We start from the raw sequence: 19553 nt of genomic DNA on the forward strand, positions 1-19553 counted from the left end.
TCTGCTTCTTTGGTTGAACCCTGACTGATACAACCACCCAGCACAGAGCTAGATCCCCAAATAGAATCCATTTATTAATGCTGTCATTAATTAAACTTGATCGATCTCTACATTTTCATCTATATGTATATCTAGCTATCTATCCAGCTGAGGCTTTGTGCCTGGAGCTTACTGCTAGGTTCCAGGGAAACAACAGAGACCAAGACCATCAAGTTCCAGTTTGTAGCCTGCACCGCCTGAGAACACTGGGCGATTATGGCTGGAGGGATCCATGCTACTGTGACTGAGACTGGTTCCTCTCCACACTGGGGGCTGGATTTCTAACAATCTCCTCTAGGATCGAGTGTGCTTGGAAGCTGAGACTGGGTGCTAAAAGGCCAGCAGTGACACTCAGGGAGAAACTGGTTGACCCGGACCATCACTGAGCATCAGAATGTGGCTACTAGACAGTCATGATCTTGACCCCAGCTTCAGCCACAATGACTGAGACCAAAGGAACAGGGCTGGTGGATTTGTTTCTGGAGCAGGATATGCATAGTTTGGTGAAAGTTGTTACCCACGGCTCAGGAGCTTTAACGTGTAACTGAAAGTGACAAAAGGCAATATTTGATGGGGCGGAACCTGCAGGCACGGACCGTTTTTCCAGAGACCAAGAGTTCTGCCGGGCCGCTTTCCCTGTCGCTCCCGTCCCGCGCCAAAGCGGGAGAACTTCCGGTGCGTTTCCCCGGTGCCTGAGAGTGGGGAGAGTCCGAAGCTGGTGAGTGCGGCGTCCTGGCCTGTTTTAACTCCTTTGCTTTCGTTATCTGTGCGGCCTGTGCACCGTCTTCCCGGCTTGGGGTCGCGGAGTGCCCTGAAGTGGGGCACCTCGCCGGGACGCATGCGTCCTGGTCTCTGGGCCGGTGGTGGGACCCTGGTGGCTCTGCCGGCCTTTCTCCCTAAGAGACACCGTCGCCAGTACTTCCTGGGGCATTCGGGGTAACTTCGCTTTTCCCCCACTAACTTTAGGACTTGGGGGCCAGAGACTGTGACTGTGTCCGACATGGTTATGTCCGACTCTGTAATTTTGGGTAAGGTATTTGCCCAAACCGACCCTTTGTTTCTCATCTACAAAATGGATATCATGTTTTCATTAAATAAATGCTTATCAAGCATCTAACATGTGCTAGAGCGACAAAAAGACTCAAGTCTCACGGGAGTGACAACCGACTATTAAACAGGCAGATTTGCAGCCTGATAAATGAAATGGAAAGGCACAAGGTGCCTTGAGAGTGTAGCGCTTGGATCTAGCCCCCGGCCAAGGAAGCTGGACTGAGGAAATGACCGTTGTGCTGAGATCAGAAAAATGATTTGAGGACGAGGGCAGGGAAGAGTTTTCTATCCAGAGAGACTCCTGCTGGAGGGTCTAAAAGAGGCCAGTGTGGCTGGAACAGAGCTTGGGGGTGGGGGGCGGGGGGGAAGGGGTAGAGTGCCCGGTGTGAAACAGCCTGGAGGAGTTGCCAGGGGCCAGGCTGCACAGGCCTTGAAGGTTTTGTAGGTCCCGGTAAGAATTCTGGTTTTCCAGGAGCCAAATGAGAAGTCACTCAGATGGCATGAAGTGTGGGTGGTGACATGCTTAGATTGGCACTTGGGAAATTTCAGGTGGAGATCAGATCGGAGGAGCAGGCACTCTTTGGGTGAGGGACAGGTAACTTGTGTAGGACGTGGTAGAAAGAAGCAGATGGATATGAGTTCCTCCACTCCAGGGCATTTTCTCCGTGCCAGGCCACGTGCCAGCTGCTGAAGATACAGTGAAGAGAGTTGTGGGCTGGTGGAATTAGAACAAAGGAATGTCATTATCAAGGAGGAGCACACAGATACCCCAAGCGAAAATGGCTTATTGATGAACACTTATTCTGAATGCAATAGCTTTTCATTTAGCAAGTTTTTTTTTTTAATTCTTTTTTAATGTTTTATTTATTTCTAGGAGAGAGAGAGAGAGACAGTGTGAGCAGGGGAGGGTCAGAGAGAGAGAGGGAGTCACAGACTCTGAAACAGGCTCCAGGCTCTGAGCTGGCAGTCAGCACAGAGCCCGACGTGGGGCCCAAACCCACGAACCGCAAGATCATGACCTAAGCGAAAGTCGGACGCTTAACCGACTAAGCTACCCAGGTGCCCCTTAGCAAGTATTTATTAAGTACCTTCTGAATTCAGGGTTGGGTATAAGAAGATGATGATGCAAATTATTTAGCAATGGCATTCAGACTTTTTTTGACTGACCTACAGTAACAAATACATTTTACCTCATGACCAAGAGTACATACAAACACAAAACTTCAGAAAACAGTTATTATCTTTATTACTCATGATGCACTCTGATATCTTTTTATTCTGTTTTCATTTCTAAAAAAAATCAATGGTGGTTGAGACTCTGCATTGCTTTCTTGACCCACTAGTGAGTTGTGATTTGCAGTTTGAGGGGAAAAAAAATGCTGATTCAGAGTGAGAGTCCTTTGTAGTGGTTTTGGGTTAAGATAATAAAATATGCCCTTAACATTTTTGGTAACAGGTTGGTGTACCTTTCCTCCCTGTATAGTTTTGTTTAACATAAAAAAGAGTAAGAAAAATCAAACAGGCAGCTGGTTCTTCTGTTTGTGAAATTTGGGGGTCTTGTTTGTATATCTGGCTGGGTCAGAAGTGCCTAGAGAGCAGTGGCTGTTTCACAGTGGATGCTTCACAGATCATTGTTTTAGGCAAAGATCCTGACATAGTGCAGGCGCTCAGTGATTACTAGGCTGAGTTGAATATGTAAGTATCTTGGGACTAGAAGGTTAGATAATTGTTTGGATTAAATTAGTTCATGTTGGAGCCATTCCTATAAATACCACCCAGGCAGTATCTGCCTGCCTACATGTTTTATCACTATGTCCCCATGGATAGTTCAGAGGTGGGTTAAATAAGTGTTCTAGGCTCTTTCTCTTCTAAATACTGATCCTGGGACAGCCATGCCACGTGAATCCATTCCGGGCAAGTGGTCCAGAGTTACCGCTGACTGTGCGCCCTTTGGGAAGTTGTTTTACTCCCTGGACATTAGGGTTTTTATGTGTGAAAGGAACAGAGGAAGTTTGTGATTCTAAATCTCTCCACTTCCCAAATCTTTTGTGAATTTTAGATTCTGAGCACCCACTTTCCACCTTTTGTCCGGGTCTGGGCCTTCCTCATGGCTTATGGGAAAGTTGGTCTATCCTTCTCAAGTCCTTGAGACTCTTTAGCTTTTGGGTTGAAGCAGAGGTATAGTGTCAGACAGTTTAGGCACAGTTATAGTTTTGAACAGACCACCCACGCTTTCCCCACCTTCAGTCTCTGTTGTGAGAGAGAGATGTGAGAGCAGATCCCGAGTGGACAGTGGGAAGAATACTGGCCTGGAGGACAGGGTACCCAGGTTCTAATTTGTGTGACCTTGAGCATGTCACTTCTCCTTGATGTCTTTCTAGCTGTCGAGTAAGTGTTCTCGCTCATTAAAACACAAAATCTTTCTCTGTGAGTCTTATTTTTCTCATTGGTAAAACTGGTTAAGGGTTGTGGTGAGGATTAAGGGAGATAATTATATCAAGGGTCTGATTCAGTCTGGCACATGGAGAATCCTCAGCAAATGATGAACTCTGATTTCTTTCTTTTTTCAGTTGTTCTGGAAGACAAGAAAGGTTGTCTTTTTGGTGACACACCACTGGTCCCATGGCTGCCATGCAGATGGATCCTGAGCTTGCCAAGCGCCTCTTCTTTGAAGGGGCCACTGTGGTCATCCTGAATATGCCCAAGGGGACAGAGTTCGGCATCGACTACAACTCCTGGGAGGTGGGACCCAAGTTCCGAGGCGTGAAGATGATCCCACCAGGCATCCACTTCCTCCACTATAGCTCTGTGGACAAGGCCAATCCCAGGGAGGTGGGGCCTCGTATGGGTTTCTTCCTTAGCCTGCAGCAGCGCGGGCTGATGGTCCTGCGCTGGAATGCAATTCGAGAAGAGGTAGACCTGTCCCCAGCCCCGGAGGCTGAGGTGGAGGCAATGAGGGCCAACCTCCAGGAGCTGGATCAGTTCCTGGGGCCTTACCCATATGCCACACTCAAGAAGTGGATCTCACTCACCAACTTCATCAGTGAGGCCACAATGGAGAAGCTGCAGCCTGAGAGCCGGCAGATCTGTGCCTTCTCAGAGGTGCTTCCCGTGCTATCCATGAAACACACTAAGGACCGGGTGGAGCAAAATCTACCTCGCTGCGGCACTGAGTGCAAAAGCTACCAGGAGGGCCTGGCCCGGCTGCCAGAGATGAAGCCCAGAGCCGGGACGGAGATCCGCTTCTCAGAGCTGCCCACACAGACATACCCGGCAGGTGCCACGCCAGCAGAGATAACCAGGCACAGCATGGACCTGAGTTACGCTTTGGAGACTGTGCTCAGCAAGCAATTCCCCAGCAGCCCCCAGGATGTGCTCGGTGAGGAGGAACGAGACTCTTTGGGAGTGGGCCAAGGGGCAGGTGTATAGTAGGGGCTACATCTTGGGTTATCTAGTCCACTGGTTCCTAAACTTGGCTAAGGAAGCAGTCTCGCCCTGTCGCCCTGGAGACTGATTCAAGAGATCTGGAGTGGGGCCCCAGCAATATGTGTCTGTCTGTCTATATAAAAATCAAGCACCATAGGTGAACCTGATGCAGCCAATCCCGTGTTTGGGAACCATTGATGTGGCCCAGCCCCTCATTTTACAGATCAAGGTTCACAGAGGGAAAGGATTTGACCAACTATGTGGTTGAAATGAGACCAGAGCCCAGGGTTCCGGGTTCCCATCTGTCTCCTCAGTTTACTCCTGATTCTCTCAAGGGTCCCTCCACTGGCCTAGACCAGAATGTCAATTTAAAAAAAAAAACAAAAACTTTTACTGTTTTTATTGTTGTTTTTCTCCCTAATTGCAAAAATAATATATGGTCATCAGAGAAGCAAAACAAACAAATTCACTCTCAGTTCCCACCATCTAGAAATAACCTTTTTTGACATTTTGGTGTATTAACTTTTCGTCTTTTATATATGTGTGTATCTATGTGCAGTATTTCATTTAGGTCCCAGTATATTTCTATGAATTTCCTTTTAGTCTTATTCTTTTACTCAATTATATGTGTTTGTGTTTATATGATTTTTTACAAAAACAAGATTACAGTATATTATCTTGATATATAATTTTATAATCTACTTTAATATAAGCATTTTTCTATGTCATTGAAACAGTCCCTCCTCTAATGTGGCTGCTTATGTGCCATAGTTATTGAACTAGCTCTCTGTTGATGGACCTTTAAATGTCCCTGTTTACTCTGTTGTGTCAGCTAGTGAACATCCTTGTGTGTACTTAGACATACATTTAGGGCTGAAATTAAAAAAAATTTTTTTAATGTTTATTTTTGAGAGAGAAAGAGAGAGACAGAGCACGAGTTGGGGAGAGGTAGAGGGAGAGAGAGGGAGACACAGAATCTGAAGCAGGTTCCAGGCTCCAAGCTGTCAGCACAGAGCCCAACATGGGTTTCGAACTCACGACCCGCGAGATCATGACCTGAGCCGAAGACCGATGCCCCACTGACTGAGCCACTGAGGCACCCCCAGGGCTGAAATTGTTGATCAGAGGGAGCAGGTAACCCACTGGGGTGAGGCTGTTCTGCATCACCTCTGAAATGGCAATATAGCAAAGGCCTCTTCCAACTGGATGGTTGGAGAATGATGTCTTGTTTCAATTTATATTTCTTTGATTGCTAGTGACAGCAAACATTTGTCACACCTTTAACAGCTATTTATATTTTTTCTTTTACAAATTGTCCAGGTATTTGCATATTTTCTGTTGGAAGAAATTTGAATATAGGGCCCTTTATATCATTGGCTCGCTGATAAAAGGGCACATTTTAATGGGTGCATCTTAATGCATTACACAGTATTATCGTTTGGTAAGTAACACTTGAAATTCTGGCTTAGAAATGAACAGAAATCCTGTTTTCTACCTCTTAAACATTTTAGTTCTCCAAAGTAATCTTGTGAAAGGTCTGTTGCAGGGATAACTTTATGTCTTCCTGACAGCTCTTTGAAATGATTTCTGATCTCATAACTTAATTTTAGACTAGGCCAGAAATGCATGAAATTAAGTAAGTGCCCTAAATTCAGAGAATAAGCTCCTATTTTCACAACTAACCAGGTAAAGCCAACTGTAGAAGCAAATCATTAACCTCAGTAATACAAAGAAAATTTGTGTCTTGAAATTATTAGTCAGACATCTAACATCTAGACCCGACAGCTAGTCAAACTTAGTTCCACATTACATCCTATTCCTAGGAATAGGGAACTAGTTTTTCAGGTCTCTGGAGGGGACAGAGATCAAACAGCATGCATTTAAAGAGGTACTTGGTTGAGTGCATCTGTTCTTCTTATGGCCCACATGTAGGTATATATAACGCCACAGAGGCCCTCATTAAATTTGAAGCCAGAGAGAATGTCTCTCATCAGCAACAGTATATCTTGGCAATGAGAGACCCAGTCGTTTGCCCAAGGACAGTGGCTTCTGGCTTATCAGGTCTCTTTGTTTGCGATAGGCATCTGGTGGAAACGTGGGAATAATAATGATATTTCTTGAGTGCAGCTTTGTGCCAGGCATTATCCTAAATGCTTTATGTGTACTATATTGATTCATTTAATCCTCACCACAGCCCTCAATTAAGGAAATTGAGGTATAAACAGATTGAGTAACTTGCCCAAGGTCACACAGCTGTGAAGGGTAGAGCTGAGATTTGAACTCAGGTAGTTTGGTTCCAGAGCTCTTCATAGAGATCAAATTACAGAGCCCTGTGGGTAAGGTAATGAAAGCAATTCGGGCTGGCAGGCTAAGCCTGGAACAAGTACTCACGAATTTTCCTCTTCTGGGGGGCTCTGGAACTATTGTCACCTAATAGGAAATCTGTTTTATCTCTATTGTTCCCACTGGCAAGCATGAGATGTGTGACCTGGGGCAAGTCCCTTGACTTCTGCAAAATGAGATAAATACCACCTTCCCGGAACACCTTGTGGAGTTGGGCTGAGGATTACATGGTGTGGTACAGCATTTCCCCTGCCCTGGAACAGACCGTCTGCATCAGAATCACCCGGGAAACCTTTTAGAGCTACAGATAGTGATGCTCTGTCATCTGTCCTCAACCAGGATCTCCATGGGTGGGGCTCAGGCAGCTTCATCTTTAATAAGCTCTCCTAGTAATTCTGCTGGGCAGCCAAGCTTGGGATCCGCCTGGCATAATATGCATGAACACATTTGGTAAACTTTTTTTTTTTTTTAATGTTTTTTATTTATTTCTGAGAGAGAGAGACAGAGACAGTTTGAGCCGGGGAGGGTCAGAGAAAGAGGGAGACACAGAATCCGAAGCAGTGGTAAACTTCTTAAGTGCCAGGCAAATACTAGGTGTCCCTTTTCTTTTGTAGTCTGAATTTACAAAACCACAGTTTGGCTTTTCATGCCTTGAGTTTGGAGCAGTTCTGCGTACTTTTACTGACCATCTGCTCAGTACAAAACCCTGCCTCGTAGGAGTGCTCTGCAGGAGCGCCAGGACACAAGGCCACCACCCATTGCTGAAGTCCAGTAGACTCGGCAGCCTGGTACAGCCAGCCGCCACTGCACTGTCTCAGGATCATTCTCCTCTCTGGGCCTTTCAGGTGAACTCCAGTTTGCGTTTGTCTGCTTCCTCCTGGGGAACGTGTATGAAGCATTTGAGCACTGGAAGCGGCTCCTGAATCTCTTGTGCCGATCTGAGGAAGCCATGGTGAGGCACCACACCCTCTACATCAACCTCATCTCCATCCTGTACCACCAGCTCGGCGAGATCCCAGCTGACTTCTTTGTAGACATTGTCTCCCAGAACAACTTCCTCACAAGCACCTTACAGGTGAGCTGTCTTTTGGCTGACACCCAGGGGGCTCAGAATGAAGGCTAGGATGGGAGAAAGCACCCTGGGAGGCTTACTCTTTTGTTTCAGTGGTGGTTTCCTGGTTCTCTCATCTACTCACCTGTGAGTTCCTTGATGCCAGAGACCCTCTCTCTGTACCACCATCTCCCTGCCTTGTTCCTAGAGTGCCAGGCAGTGGGGTACATGGCATTTGAATCACTTCCAGCTTTGTGAGTTATTCAGCTCAAAACTGTAGCCATGAGTTGGTACAACCCGGTAGGACAGAGTTTTGAAGCTTGTTATTTCCAGGGGAACATCTGCAGCTCCTTAGATCTCATTTAAGCATTAAAGTAACTTTGATTTCCTGTTCAAACAAAACGTGCCAGTTTCTGCAGAGATTCTCTGACAGAAAAAGTGAAATTTGCTTTTAACTTGGCAATTAAATTTTCATTATGAGTGGTAATTAGGGAAGAAGCTTCAAACAACTTACAATCTTCATTCTGTGCTATTTCCTCCCTTTGCAAATAGATTAGCTTCCTTTATGTTCTTGGGACAGCTTCTGTCACTCACATTTTGTAACTTTCTCAAGTGTAGAAGAGGCAGAAGCTGCAAACTGTCAATGTCCATACTTTGTTCCCTGAGCTGCTTTTTTCTCTGTGTGTGAAACCACTGTGAGGCCCACTCCTCACAAGGTGGCTACTCACTAACCTAACACACCCACCCAGGGTGAGAGGAATTCCGGGAATGCCTGTTGAGCATCAGGCATCATGTGCTTCTTGGGTTCTCTCATCTAATCTCTCCGGAGCCCTTCAAGGCAGGGAGGATTATTTCCTGTTTACAAATGAGAACATTGAGATTCAGAAAGGTTGTCATTTATGTAAGGTCACACAGCTGGTAAGTGGCAGAGTCAGGATTTGAACCCAGACCTGAGTCTTGTGCTTATGCCCCTACGTACTACATATAACGTAGATCCCTCCAGGAAGGATTCTTGATTGTCATTAGTGGGGACACCACCAGGGGCTTATTTCTCGCAGGTAGGGGACACTTTTAGAGAAACAACAAACTATTGGAAGAATCCCTGTGAGCAGGCAGCTGACAAAACTCTGGCAGTTACAGGACTTGTGTACACCATGGGACAGGTTGGTCAGGCTGATGGTTTGAGCCTGGCATATTCCACTTTAGAAGAGTTCTGAAACTCTCTTACTGACTCTTGATAAAATAGAGGAATTAAATCCCTTCATCTTTCCTCCTAAGGGGAAATTCTCACCCCCACCCCCACCAAAGTTACTGGTTGCGTGAGCCAGTAACCAGTGAGGGCTAAGAAGGGGGATCCGCTGTGGCAGTGGCCCATGGGAATGACATGCTACCCTTGTGATGTGCGTTCATGCTGTCACACAAACATGGGAGGGCCACACTGTGTCATTGGCTGTCCTGATCATTGTCAGCACAACCGACAGCTGAGCTCTAATTGCGGAAGCTGTGTTGCCAGCAATGATTTATGAAGCAGAGAGGACCCAGCTGGATTGCTAGATGCCCAGGTGGGGTGTGCAAAGCTGGTGGTTGGAAGAATTCTGTTTTTGGACTTTTCACCGAGATCATTGGATTTCAGTTTTTGGAAAAATCCAGGACATGTGCCTTTAAGAAAATATATCAACTCATATTTTTGAGCATCCTGCCTCTGTATACAAGAGTCCTGAAAGTATTGAGGGTTACATATATCAGTTAGTCAGAGTTCCTGCCCTCGAGAGAGTTATTCATTGATTTAGCAAGTATTTGCTGAGCATGTGCTATACTCAAGGCCCTGTTGTAGGACTGGGAATAGAGCTTTGAACAAGACAGGGTCCCTGACATGCATCTTCTATTTTGGTGGGAAAGTAAACAAATGAATTGACCGAAGTCCCTCCAGACGGCATTGTTGAGAAGACAGTCCTGCCCTAGTACCTTTCACCTGAGGCAGGCCCTGAGACGCACGTGGTCTCATCTAGATGGCATTAGTCTGGCTTTCGTGCCCACCATGGTCAGTCCACCCATGTCTCATGCCGCCTCCTGAGTTGCTGCTCTGACGATACGGACGTGATCCTAGTTCTCCGTAGCTCCTGTTGCTTAGAAAGTTCAAAGCCCAAGCATAGGTCACAAGGCCCATTCTGATTGGGCCCCTGACCTGTTCTGTAGCTTCTCCTTCTACTCCATTTCCCCCGTGTCAACTCTAGCGATGGTGGTCTCCCTGCATGTTCCCGCACACTCCGTGCTACTTCAGGCCTTTTCTTTTTTTTAATGGTACAAAACGCATAACATGAGATCTACCCTTTGACACATTTTTAAGTTTACAGTACGGTATTGGTAACTATAAGCACAGCAGATCTCTAGAACTCTTTCATTTGGCATGACTGAAACTATGCCCATGTTTCATGCCTTCTTAACTGAACATGATGTTTGTTCTACCTGATGTGGTCTTGTTCATCCCACAAGATGCCCTCAAGGCATTTCTCTGTGAAGCCGTCCCAGATCTCTCCCCTTTCCATACTATTAGCCTACTTTGGACGTGTCGCTGTTATATTGCACAGGGTGTGCATGCTGAAATGTGTTCATTGTCTGCCTGACTTCCCCACTAGGCTGTGAACCTTTACCCAAAGCCTGTTTGTTGTTCATCTGGTTATTTCAACACCTAGTCGAGGTCTAGCATTTCTCTCACTTTGTGTAATTGGGTGTTTTTAGATGGATAGAGTGCATCAATCCTGTGGTAATGTAAATAGATGCTTCTAATATGATGGGTGTAAACAGTGCAGTCTGATCAAAGGGCATTATAAGCACCAAAAAGAAATTGGTTGATTAAGATTGGGGTTGCAATTTGAGGGGATAGAGGATCAGGAGTAGCTGTTTGTGAAAGAAGGCATTTAACCATGTGCTGGAAGGATGAGTGAGATTTCAACAGGCATGGTGTAGAAAAAGATATTAAAAAACCTTATTTTTTTAATGGAGAGTTAACGTTGGTACCATCTTGGCAGTGAGAATCCAGTCCCCCACACACAGACGCACTCACTCAGGGTGTGTATGAGTGAATGAATCAGCCCATAAAAGCCTTCCTTAGCCACCCGCCTGCTCTGCCCCCAGGTAGTCAAGTAAGTGGAACTGGCTTTCTTACTTAGGAACTTAAATGCTACTACCCATGGAGAGAGACTGGTGTTTGTATGTGTAAGCACTTAAAGGCTGCCACAGTAGCTGGTATAAAATTAGCCACGTAATGGCCTCTGTCATTAGAGGCCCTTTTGAATAGATGCCACTGATTTTTATAAATCCCATGGATTTAGTTTGAATAAAAATTATTTGTTTTACAAAAATAGATACAGTTTTTTTTCTTTTATTAAAAGCAACTTGAGTCACCTTAATTTGTTTAAAACCAATGAAAGGATAATCTGAACTTAATAGTATGTTAGAAAGTGAGTTATGTACAAAATAAGGATTCTTGTTGCTGATTGCATAGCATTTGGGCATATAGTCACGTAACCTGTTTTTTAAAATATTTTTAGTCACAGTAGGCCACCTATGCTTTCTAGCTTCATTTCTTGCCAATATTCTAAATGTCATGTCCATCTTTAACTCTTGATGGAAAACACTGGCTCTGACAATGATGTCTATAGTATTTTTATCACAACACCAGCCATGATCCATTTCACCTACCTGCTCGTACACCTCCTGCCATCAGCTATCCCTTTTTCACGCTTATTGTGTGCATTAACTCATTTAGCCCTCACAACAATGCTCAGAGTTAAGTGTATAATCTCACTTTAAGGTGAGGAAACAGGATCAGAGAGGTCATATCATTTTGCCTAAGATTACCAGAGCTAGTGGATGGCAAGGCTGTGTTTTGATTCTGAAGCTGATGATGGGCTCCCATTTGTTAGTCCCAGATGAAACATCCCAAATTCTTTAAACTGACCTCAGAAGACATGATTCCTGCTGCTTTTATACTCTCCTGGTAATCATTGTGAAATGGTAGTTTTGCTTTTAACACCACTTTCTTCTTCTGCAAGTGGAAATAGAATGTTCTACCTCTGGCTAGTTTCATTCTAAGTTGAATAATCATTTGGGAATTGAAAAAATTAGGAAATTTCACTTTTTTTGGTCTGTCCAAAAAATAGGATAAGATAGTGACTCAGCTACCTACCTTGATATTTTGAATTTCTCAAGGTGACCTGACTGAACTCAATTTATTTAACTTGGGAGTAAAAGAAGGCTTTCACGTTTCTGATTAAAGTTATTTACAATTTTAGAATTTATAGACTTAATGATGAAAATATGAACATCTTTTTCTATATTTAAAGAAAAAACTCAAGGGATGTGCTTTTATTTTATTTTTGTTGGGGTATGCTTTTAGTTTTAGGTAAATGCAGTTTGTGAAGTGTTATTATCCTCTTTCAAAAATGTTTTTTTAAATATCCAGGATTAACCTTCCAATATTAAAAGATGATTCGTTTCTCAGTGATGTTAAAAGTGTTTATTTGATTTCACTTTAATAAGTAAAGCAAGTAGGTCATTACTAAATTTTCTGAAGAAACCATGAAATTAATCAAAAAACAAGAGCAAGTAAATTCTTGTTGAAAATTAGGTACTGTCTATACATCTCCTTTTCTGAATCATGGTGGGTATTTTTTTTTTTTGGTACATGTGTTTTTAAAATATTAAGTTTCTTAACTGTATGGGCAAAGATAGATCACTGGATGCCAGTGGCTTGGGGAGGGAGAGGGTTTGACCACTGAAGAGCAGCACGAGGGAGTTTTGTGGAGTGACGAGACTGTTCAGTATTCTGATAATGATGGTATGTGGGCCTCAGTCTCATAACACTGAGTACTGAGAGGGAAAACCGAATACCCGTCTTGATTATATCACATGGTGGTTGCATGGGTGTACACATTTGTCAAAATGAATTGGACACTTAAAATGGGTGAATTTCGTTGTATGTAAATTATACCTCAGTAACGTTGCCTTTTAAAAAAATTCAACCTGGGCTATGCCCTGGGTCCTGGGAGCCTGTAGGGGGACAGTTCCAGAAGCACCTGGTCTCCAAGCCCCCTGGCTCTCCACAAGGCAGTGCTGAAAATGCAATTAATATATTAGGTCTGTGTCGAGACAAAAAGAAGGTCTCGGTAGGGAAAAAGGATTGAGGTTTCCTCACTTGGACTGGATTTTGTTCAACATTTATTAACTTGCTCAGTGTTTATCACCATTCTCATCTGTACAGTGGGAATAATAATTTCCTGGCCTCCTACCTCCCAGGTTTGTAGTGCCCAGGCTTGTAGTAAAGATTAAATTGATAAGTTCTTTAAAAAGGACAAAGCACTTTTTAAATTAGAAGCCTTATTTTTCAGACAGAAGGCCTCTGTTATACCTGCCTCTGGTTGATTTTACTCCCAGGCATCGTTTGAGAGATGGTTGGAAGGATGAGTGATGAATACGAGGCCAGCCTGTTCAGAGCTGTCCCTCTTGGCCATTGCCAATCCTACATCTCATTCATACCTGCTCAGTGAACATCCTCTGGGCCCTCACTCTGTGCCAGGCCCTGGGCGATAAGCTATGTGGAACACATTGAGAATAAGGACTTCCTCTCTACCTGCAAGGAGCGCAGATCACTGTGATACAAGCACAGTGTGAGAAATGCCATAAGGGAGGCTCAGGCCCAGTGTGAAGGGAACAGAGCACGGAGCAGTTCATTTCAGCTTGGGCTTTTATAAGAGGCATATCACAAGGAGGTGGCTTGTGAGCTAGTAGCATTCAGGAGCCACCTCCTCCCCAGGATGAGTCCTTTATTTTGTTCAGCACCATCACATAATTATTGAGCAATTAGTTGGTGCCAAGGACTGTGCAAAAGTGAACGAAAACTGAACTTTGATAGAATCTGTGGTCTTCATTTTTTTGCTCATTAAACACCTTTATGTCAGACTCTGCCAGGAGTGTGGTATGCAGTAGCAGAGAGCCACTGCTTTGGAGTGGCTCCTTGTCTCTTAGGAGAAGTCAGCAGCAAATGGACTGTTACCTAACTGAAATTGAGGCTATGTTCGTGGTAACCCTGGGCCCTGGAGGAGCATAAAGGAGCACTTGTTCCATCCCTGGTCTGGGAAGACATCCTAAAGGAGGTAATGTCTGAGCTGAACCTGAGTCACTAGTAGGAATTAGTAGGTGAAGAAGGTGAATGTGGGGGTGGTAAGGTGTTCTAAACAGAGGAAAAAGCATGTGTGTGTAGAGGCACAGAAGAGGCCAGAGAGCATGTTTGGCAGCTGCTCAGTGTGTCTGGAGAGGCAGAGCTGTATAGAGAGGGGTACTGTATACTGTGTAAGAAGGGGAACAGGAAGAGGCTTTAGCAAATTCAGCCAGCAGCCTCCCCAGGACTTTGGGGCAGACCCAAGGCTATGGACGGCCTCCAGAGCTAAACTGTTTGAAATGAGGCTTCTCTGCTTCCCTTCCCAGGGCCCCTCCCCAGAGTTCAGCCAGGCTGCACATTCAGCACTCCAGGGCAAGCTCCATCAGCTGCCTATAGACAGACGGCCGGTTTCCCTGCTGCCCTGCCACCACCAAGCTCACACATCCCCTCTAATTAGTTATTGATCTGCTGTTTTGTTGTGGCTATGCTCCCCGCTCCTGTATTTAGTCGATTCCCAAGTTAATGAAACCAAATTCTGTAACCCCCATGCATGCTTCTGCACACACTCCCCCTGCCTCAATCACTTCGGGCCTTGCTACCAGTCCAACAAGATGGATCCAAACAAAGACCGCTAAAATGAGCTTCACTCCTGCTAATAGACAGTAGAGAAGCAGGTGTCCCTGGAATCAGCTGTAGAGTACACCTGTTAATTTTATCAGGTCAAGGCCCCTGAAGTCCAGATTCCTTCCATGGTGGTCTTTGGGCTGCCCACGGCGCTAGACTAACATAGAACAAAGAGCTTCTCCCCCCTTCATGCTCCTGTGTCTGTAGGGTAGACTGGGAAAAACTACCCTTCCCCTTCTGGATAGTTTTTATCCAGTCATTTAACTCCTCTTTGCCTCCATTTCCATAAAATAAGGCATCCTGGTGTGTCTTTCCAGGGCATTGTGAGGATCTGTTGGGATACTTTGAAACTTCTTTGAAAATAGTAAAATAATGTGAGAAAGGGTAATGAGTTTGCTGTTACTCTTAGACGTAATTGAGATCCAGGAAAATCTGGAATGGAGAGTCAGATGTAGAGAAAATTACTGTTCTGCCCCCATGACTATATCAGATGAAACTGAATTAAAAAGAACATCAAAATAAGGGATTAATATCCAGGATATATAAAGAGCTACAGTAACTCAGCAACAACAAAAAAACAGACTAAAACTGGACAAAGGACTTAAGTAGATGTTTCTCCAGAGAAGACATACAAATGGCCAGTACATCTACATGAAAAGGTGGTCAACATCACTACTTATTAGGGAAATACAGATCAAAACCACAGTGAGATACCACTTATGTGACACCACCCATTATGGTGGCTATTATTATAAAAATATTAGGGGCACCTGGGTGGCTCAGTGGGTTGAGCGTCTGACTTCGGCTCAGGTCATGACCTCAAGGCTTGTGAATTCGAGCCCTGCGTTGGGCTCTGTGCCCTGGAGCCTGCTTCAGATTCTGTGTCTCCCTCTCTGTCTCTGCCCCAGTCCCACTCGCTTTCTTTCTAAAATAAATAAAAACATTAAAAAAATTTTTAAATATTAAATAACAAAAAAATAACAGATCTTGGCAATGATGTGAAGAAATTAGAACGCTTGTTCATTGCTACTGGGAATGTGAACCGGTGCAGCCCCTGTAGAAAACATATGTTGGTTCTTTTTTTTTTTTTTAAACATTTTTATTTATTTCTAGGAGAGAGAGAGAGAGAGAGAGAGACAGCGTGAGCAGGGGAGGGTCAGAGAGAGAGAGAGTCACAAACTGAAACAGGCTCCAGGCTCCGAGCTGGCAGTCAGCACAGAGCCTGACGCGGGGCTTGAACCCACGAACCGTGAGATCATGACCTGAGCGAAAGTCGGACGCTTAACCGACTAAGCCACCCAGGCGCCCCTGTTGGTTCTTAAAACATTACTAGAATTACCTTAAGATCCAGAAATTCCATTGCTAGGTTTATACCCCCAAAAATTAAACTCAGGGACTCCAGTCATGTCACAGCAGCATTATTTATAATAGCCAAAAAGTGGAAACAACCCAGATGGTCATTGACAAGTGAATGGAAAACAAAATGTATATGCATACAATAGAATATCAGTCAGCCTTATAAAGGGAGAAAATTCGGATGTGTGCTACAGCATGAATGAACTTTGAAGACATTTCATTCTAAGTGAAGGAAAAAAAAACAAACCAGGCACACAGGGACAAGTACTGTATGATTCCACTTGTACAAGGTACCTAGAGCAGATAAGTTCATAGAGACAGAAGCCAAAGGGTGGCTTCCAGGGGCTGGGGCGAGGGGCAATGGGGAGTTAACGTTTAATGGGTACAGAGTATCAGTTGAAAGGAGATGAACAAATTCTGAAGATGGATGGTGGTGATGGTTACATTGCAGTGTGAATGTACCTAATGCCACTGAATTGTACACTTAAAAATGGTCAAAATGATAAATATTATGTGTATTTAACACAGTTTTTAAAATGATAATGTAAAAAATGGTTAAAATGGTAGGTTTTGTGATATGTGCATGTTACAACTTTTTTTTTTTTAATTTTTTACTGTTTTATCTATTTCTAGGAGAGAGAGAGAGAGACAGCGTGAGCAGGGGAGGGTCAGAGAGAGAGAGGGAAACACAGACTCCAAAACAGGCTCCAGGCTCTGAGCTGGCTGTCAGCACAGAGCCTGACATGGGGCTCGAACCCACAAACCGTGAGATCATGACCTGAGCCGAAGTCAGACGCTTAACCAACTGAGCCACCCAGGTGCCCCAAACAGTTTTAAAAGAAGAACCTCAATGACAACTTTCAAGGGGAACAGAAACTTTAATCTGGCAGCCTGTAACCCATGTAGATTAGAGCAGCAGTTCAGCCTCGTTGGCTTAGGGCTTGTGACTTTATGGGATGCAGTATAAGCCCTCCAAGCCTTTCTTGGTACCAGCTGGTGTAGTTATTGCCCAGGTGCCCAGGAGAGCATCCCAGGGTACTGGGACCCAGTGATGGCCCCACTGGCCTCACTCTCAATGGGGCATCTCTGCCCAAGATAGTAATTTTCCATTCTAGTCCTGCCCCAGCTTCTCAGCTGGGTTTGGACCTTCTTTCTTGGTTTGGGGGGAGCACAGCAGGTGTCCTGGGCCTGTGCCAGCAGCAGCTGATCCACCCGCCCCAGAGAGCTGAACACCATGAGGAAATTTCCATAGCTTTCTCGGCCCCCACTGTGTTCTCAGGAGTGACTTATTCTCTGTTTTCTGTAGGTTTTCTTTTCCTCCGCCCGCAGCGTTGCCGTGGATGCCACTCTGAGGCAGAAAGCTGCAAAGTTCCAAGCTCACCTGACCAAGAAGTTTCGGTGGGACTTTGAGGCAGAGCCAGAGGACTGCGCCCCAGTGGTGGTGGAGCTCCCTGAGGGTGTGGAGACTGGCTAACTGGGAATGCTGTCAGCCAGGGGGGGCCCCTTCCCACACAGCTGCAGTCCTGGCCTCTCCATTCACCCCTTCCTACTGGGACCTGTGGGGCTAGTTGCTGCACCAGGTTCTGCAGAGTTAGAGCCAGAATTCCCTCTTTCATCAGGAAATAAGTTTCTTCAATGCCAAAGAGGCTATGTGCATCCTGAGGGCACATCCATGGGTTCCCTTCAGCCTGGCCATGGGACCAACCTGACTTAATTCCAAATGGACTCTTACAGAAGCTCTCGGGAGAGACCTGCCTCAGTGGCACCCTACTTCCTTCTGAATAAGAAGGTGAGCCAAAAACCCAAGAAACTGATTACTCATTTCGTAGAATGGTTCGAAAACAAGACACCCTGGACTGCACGGGTTCTGAGCTGTCCGTTAGTGACTTTAAAAGTTAACTAGAAGGTCCTAGGGAAATGGGCTAGAATTTCTGCGTATCCCTTGTTGAATGGGAACACATCACAGAACACACAGGCCTGTGACCACTCAGGAGCTCCCGATTGGGGAGGGGAGACCCAGAAGACAGTTGGGTTGAGTCTGACGAGTGGTCAACTCTTACTTTCTCCATCAAAGTCCCTGACCTCAGGGGCCTTGCTGATGCCACGTCCCTCTCATCTGTTCCATTCTGAGGCTTCAGTCCCAGAAGTGGGACTTGGCAACCCTTCCGTACAGCCCCCTTCCTCAGCACAGCCACTATAACTATTTCTGATGACCTGGAGATTCAACAACAAAGAGGAAGGCTCTTGCTCCGGATGGGCTTCTTTGGCCCTGTTGAAGTTCTGTGTCTGTATTCAGAGCTCTGGAGATGATCTGACCCACCTAGATCTTCCCAGTCCTGCTGTGGAGCTGTCAGCCACAGGAGTAATGATGCTCCCACTCCCTTGGAGTCCTGAGGGGCGTACCCGCCATACACGGGTCCTGCCACCCTGACCTCAAACTGTTGTACTATGATCAGAATCCCTGCGCCATTCTTTTCCAAGGCTGCGGCTCACACCAGGTTTCTGAATGAGAATCCATGCTGGTTAAGACTTCTGGTTCCACTCGTTTCCTTGGAGATGTTTTTCCAAGAGCATAACATACATTAAAGTCTTTGGGTTGAGACTAAATCCCTTGCGTGAGTCTCTCTTGCAGTTAATTTGCCCAGCTCTCAGCTGCCAGGCCACTGTCCATAGACACACATCTCCCTACTGAGCACCAGGAGACTCTGCCTGACATCTTCAGTCTCTGGAGGAGGCAAGCTGCCAGCGTTGCCTGCTGGTAGCGATGGGGCTTCCGAGATAGGCATACCTGAAAGGATCGAGGGCCTGTAGCTTTATAATAACCAGAAGTTCCGCCTTGTGTGAATTTGCTATTCTCTTCTACCCAAAGCCCACTCATCAGGGCTACCTGGGGAGCTTGTTAAAAGTACACATTCCAAAGGAATGAATTACTAGTCCATGCTACAACATGGACGAACCTTGAAAACATTGTGCTTAGTGAATGGAGCCAGACAAAGGCTACATGTTATGTGATTGCATTCATGTGAATCGTCCAGGATAGATCCACAGAGAGAAGTTAGTGGCTGCCAGGGACTGGGAGAGTGGGGAAGGGGGTTGACTGCTCTGGGACGTCTTAGGTAATGGAAAGGTTCTGGAATTAGAGAGCGGTGATGGTTGTACCACCTTAGGAATATACCAGAAAAAACACTGTAAGTGTACATCTAAAAATGGTGAATTTTATGCCATGTAGATCATATCTCAATTAATAATTTTCTAAAGTGCATATTTCCAAGTTCACCCCACAGGGATTCAGAGGTTGTGAATCTGAATATGGCCTTGGTCCTGCGGCACACTCGGTTTTGAGGAGCTACCCAGAAGTAACAGCATTGCAATTTAGTGCTTAGAGTTCCACTGCAACAGAATTTGTGTCTCTCTGGCATTGTCAGAGCAGCACCTGGAAGTTGGGTCATGTGACTATGTTCTTCAAGCTGTTGGTCTTCTATACACAGACCCACTACTGCCCAC

General features: G+C 45.3%; 1 protein-coding gene across 1 annotated transcript; it reads left to right on the plus strand.

Moving 5' to 3' along the window:
• Positions 1 to 692: 692 nt before the first annotated feature.
• Positions 693 to 18656, plus strand: AAR2 (AAR2 splicing factor). The gene is made up of 4 exons (XM_039227188.1): positions 693 to 757; positions 3660 to 4468; positions 7704 to 7933; positions 17356 to 18656. Exons 2-4 carry the CDS (start codon positions 3712 to 3714, stop codon positions 17521 to 17523), a joined length of 1155 nt encoding a protein of 384 aa, XP_039083119.1. The 5' UTR covers positions 693 to 757; positions 3660 to 3711; the 3' UTR covers positions 17524 to 18656.
• The last annotated feature ends 897 nt before the right edge of the window (positions 18657 to 19553 follow it).

This window comes from Hyaena hyaena, unplaced genomic scaffold, assembly GCF_003009895.1.
Source record: "Hyaena hyaena isolate Hyena2069 unplaced genomic scaffold, ASM300989v1 scaffold_25, whole genome shotgun sequence".
Classification (NCBI taxonomy): Eukaryota; Metazoa; Chordata; class Mammalia; order Carnivora; family Hyaenidae; genus Hyaena; species Hyaena hyaena.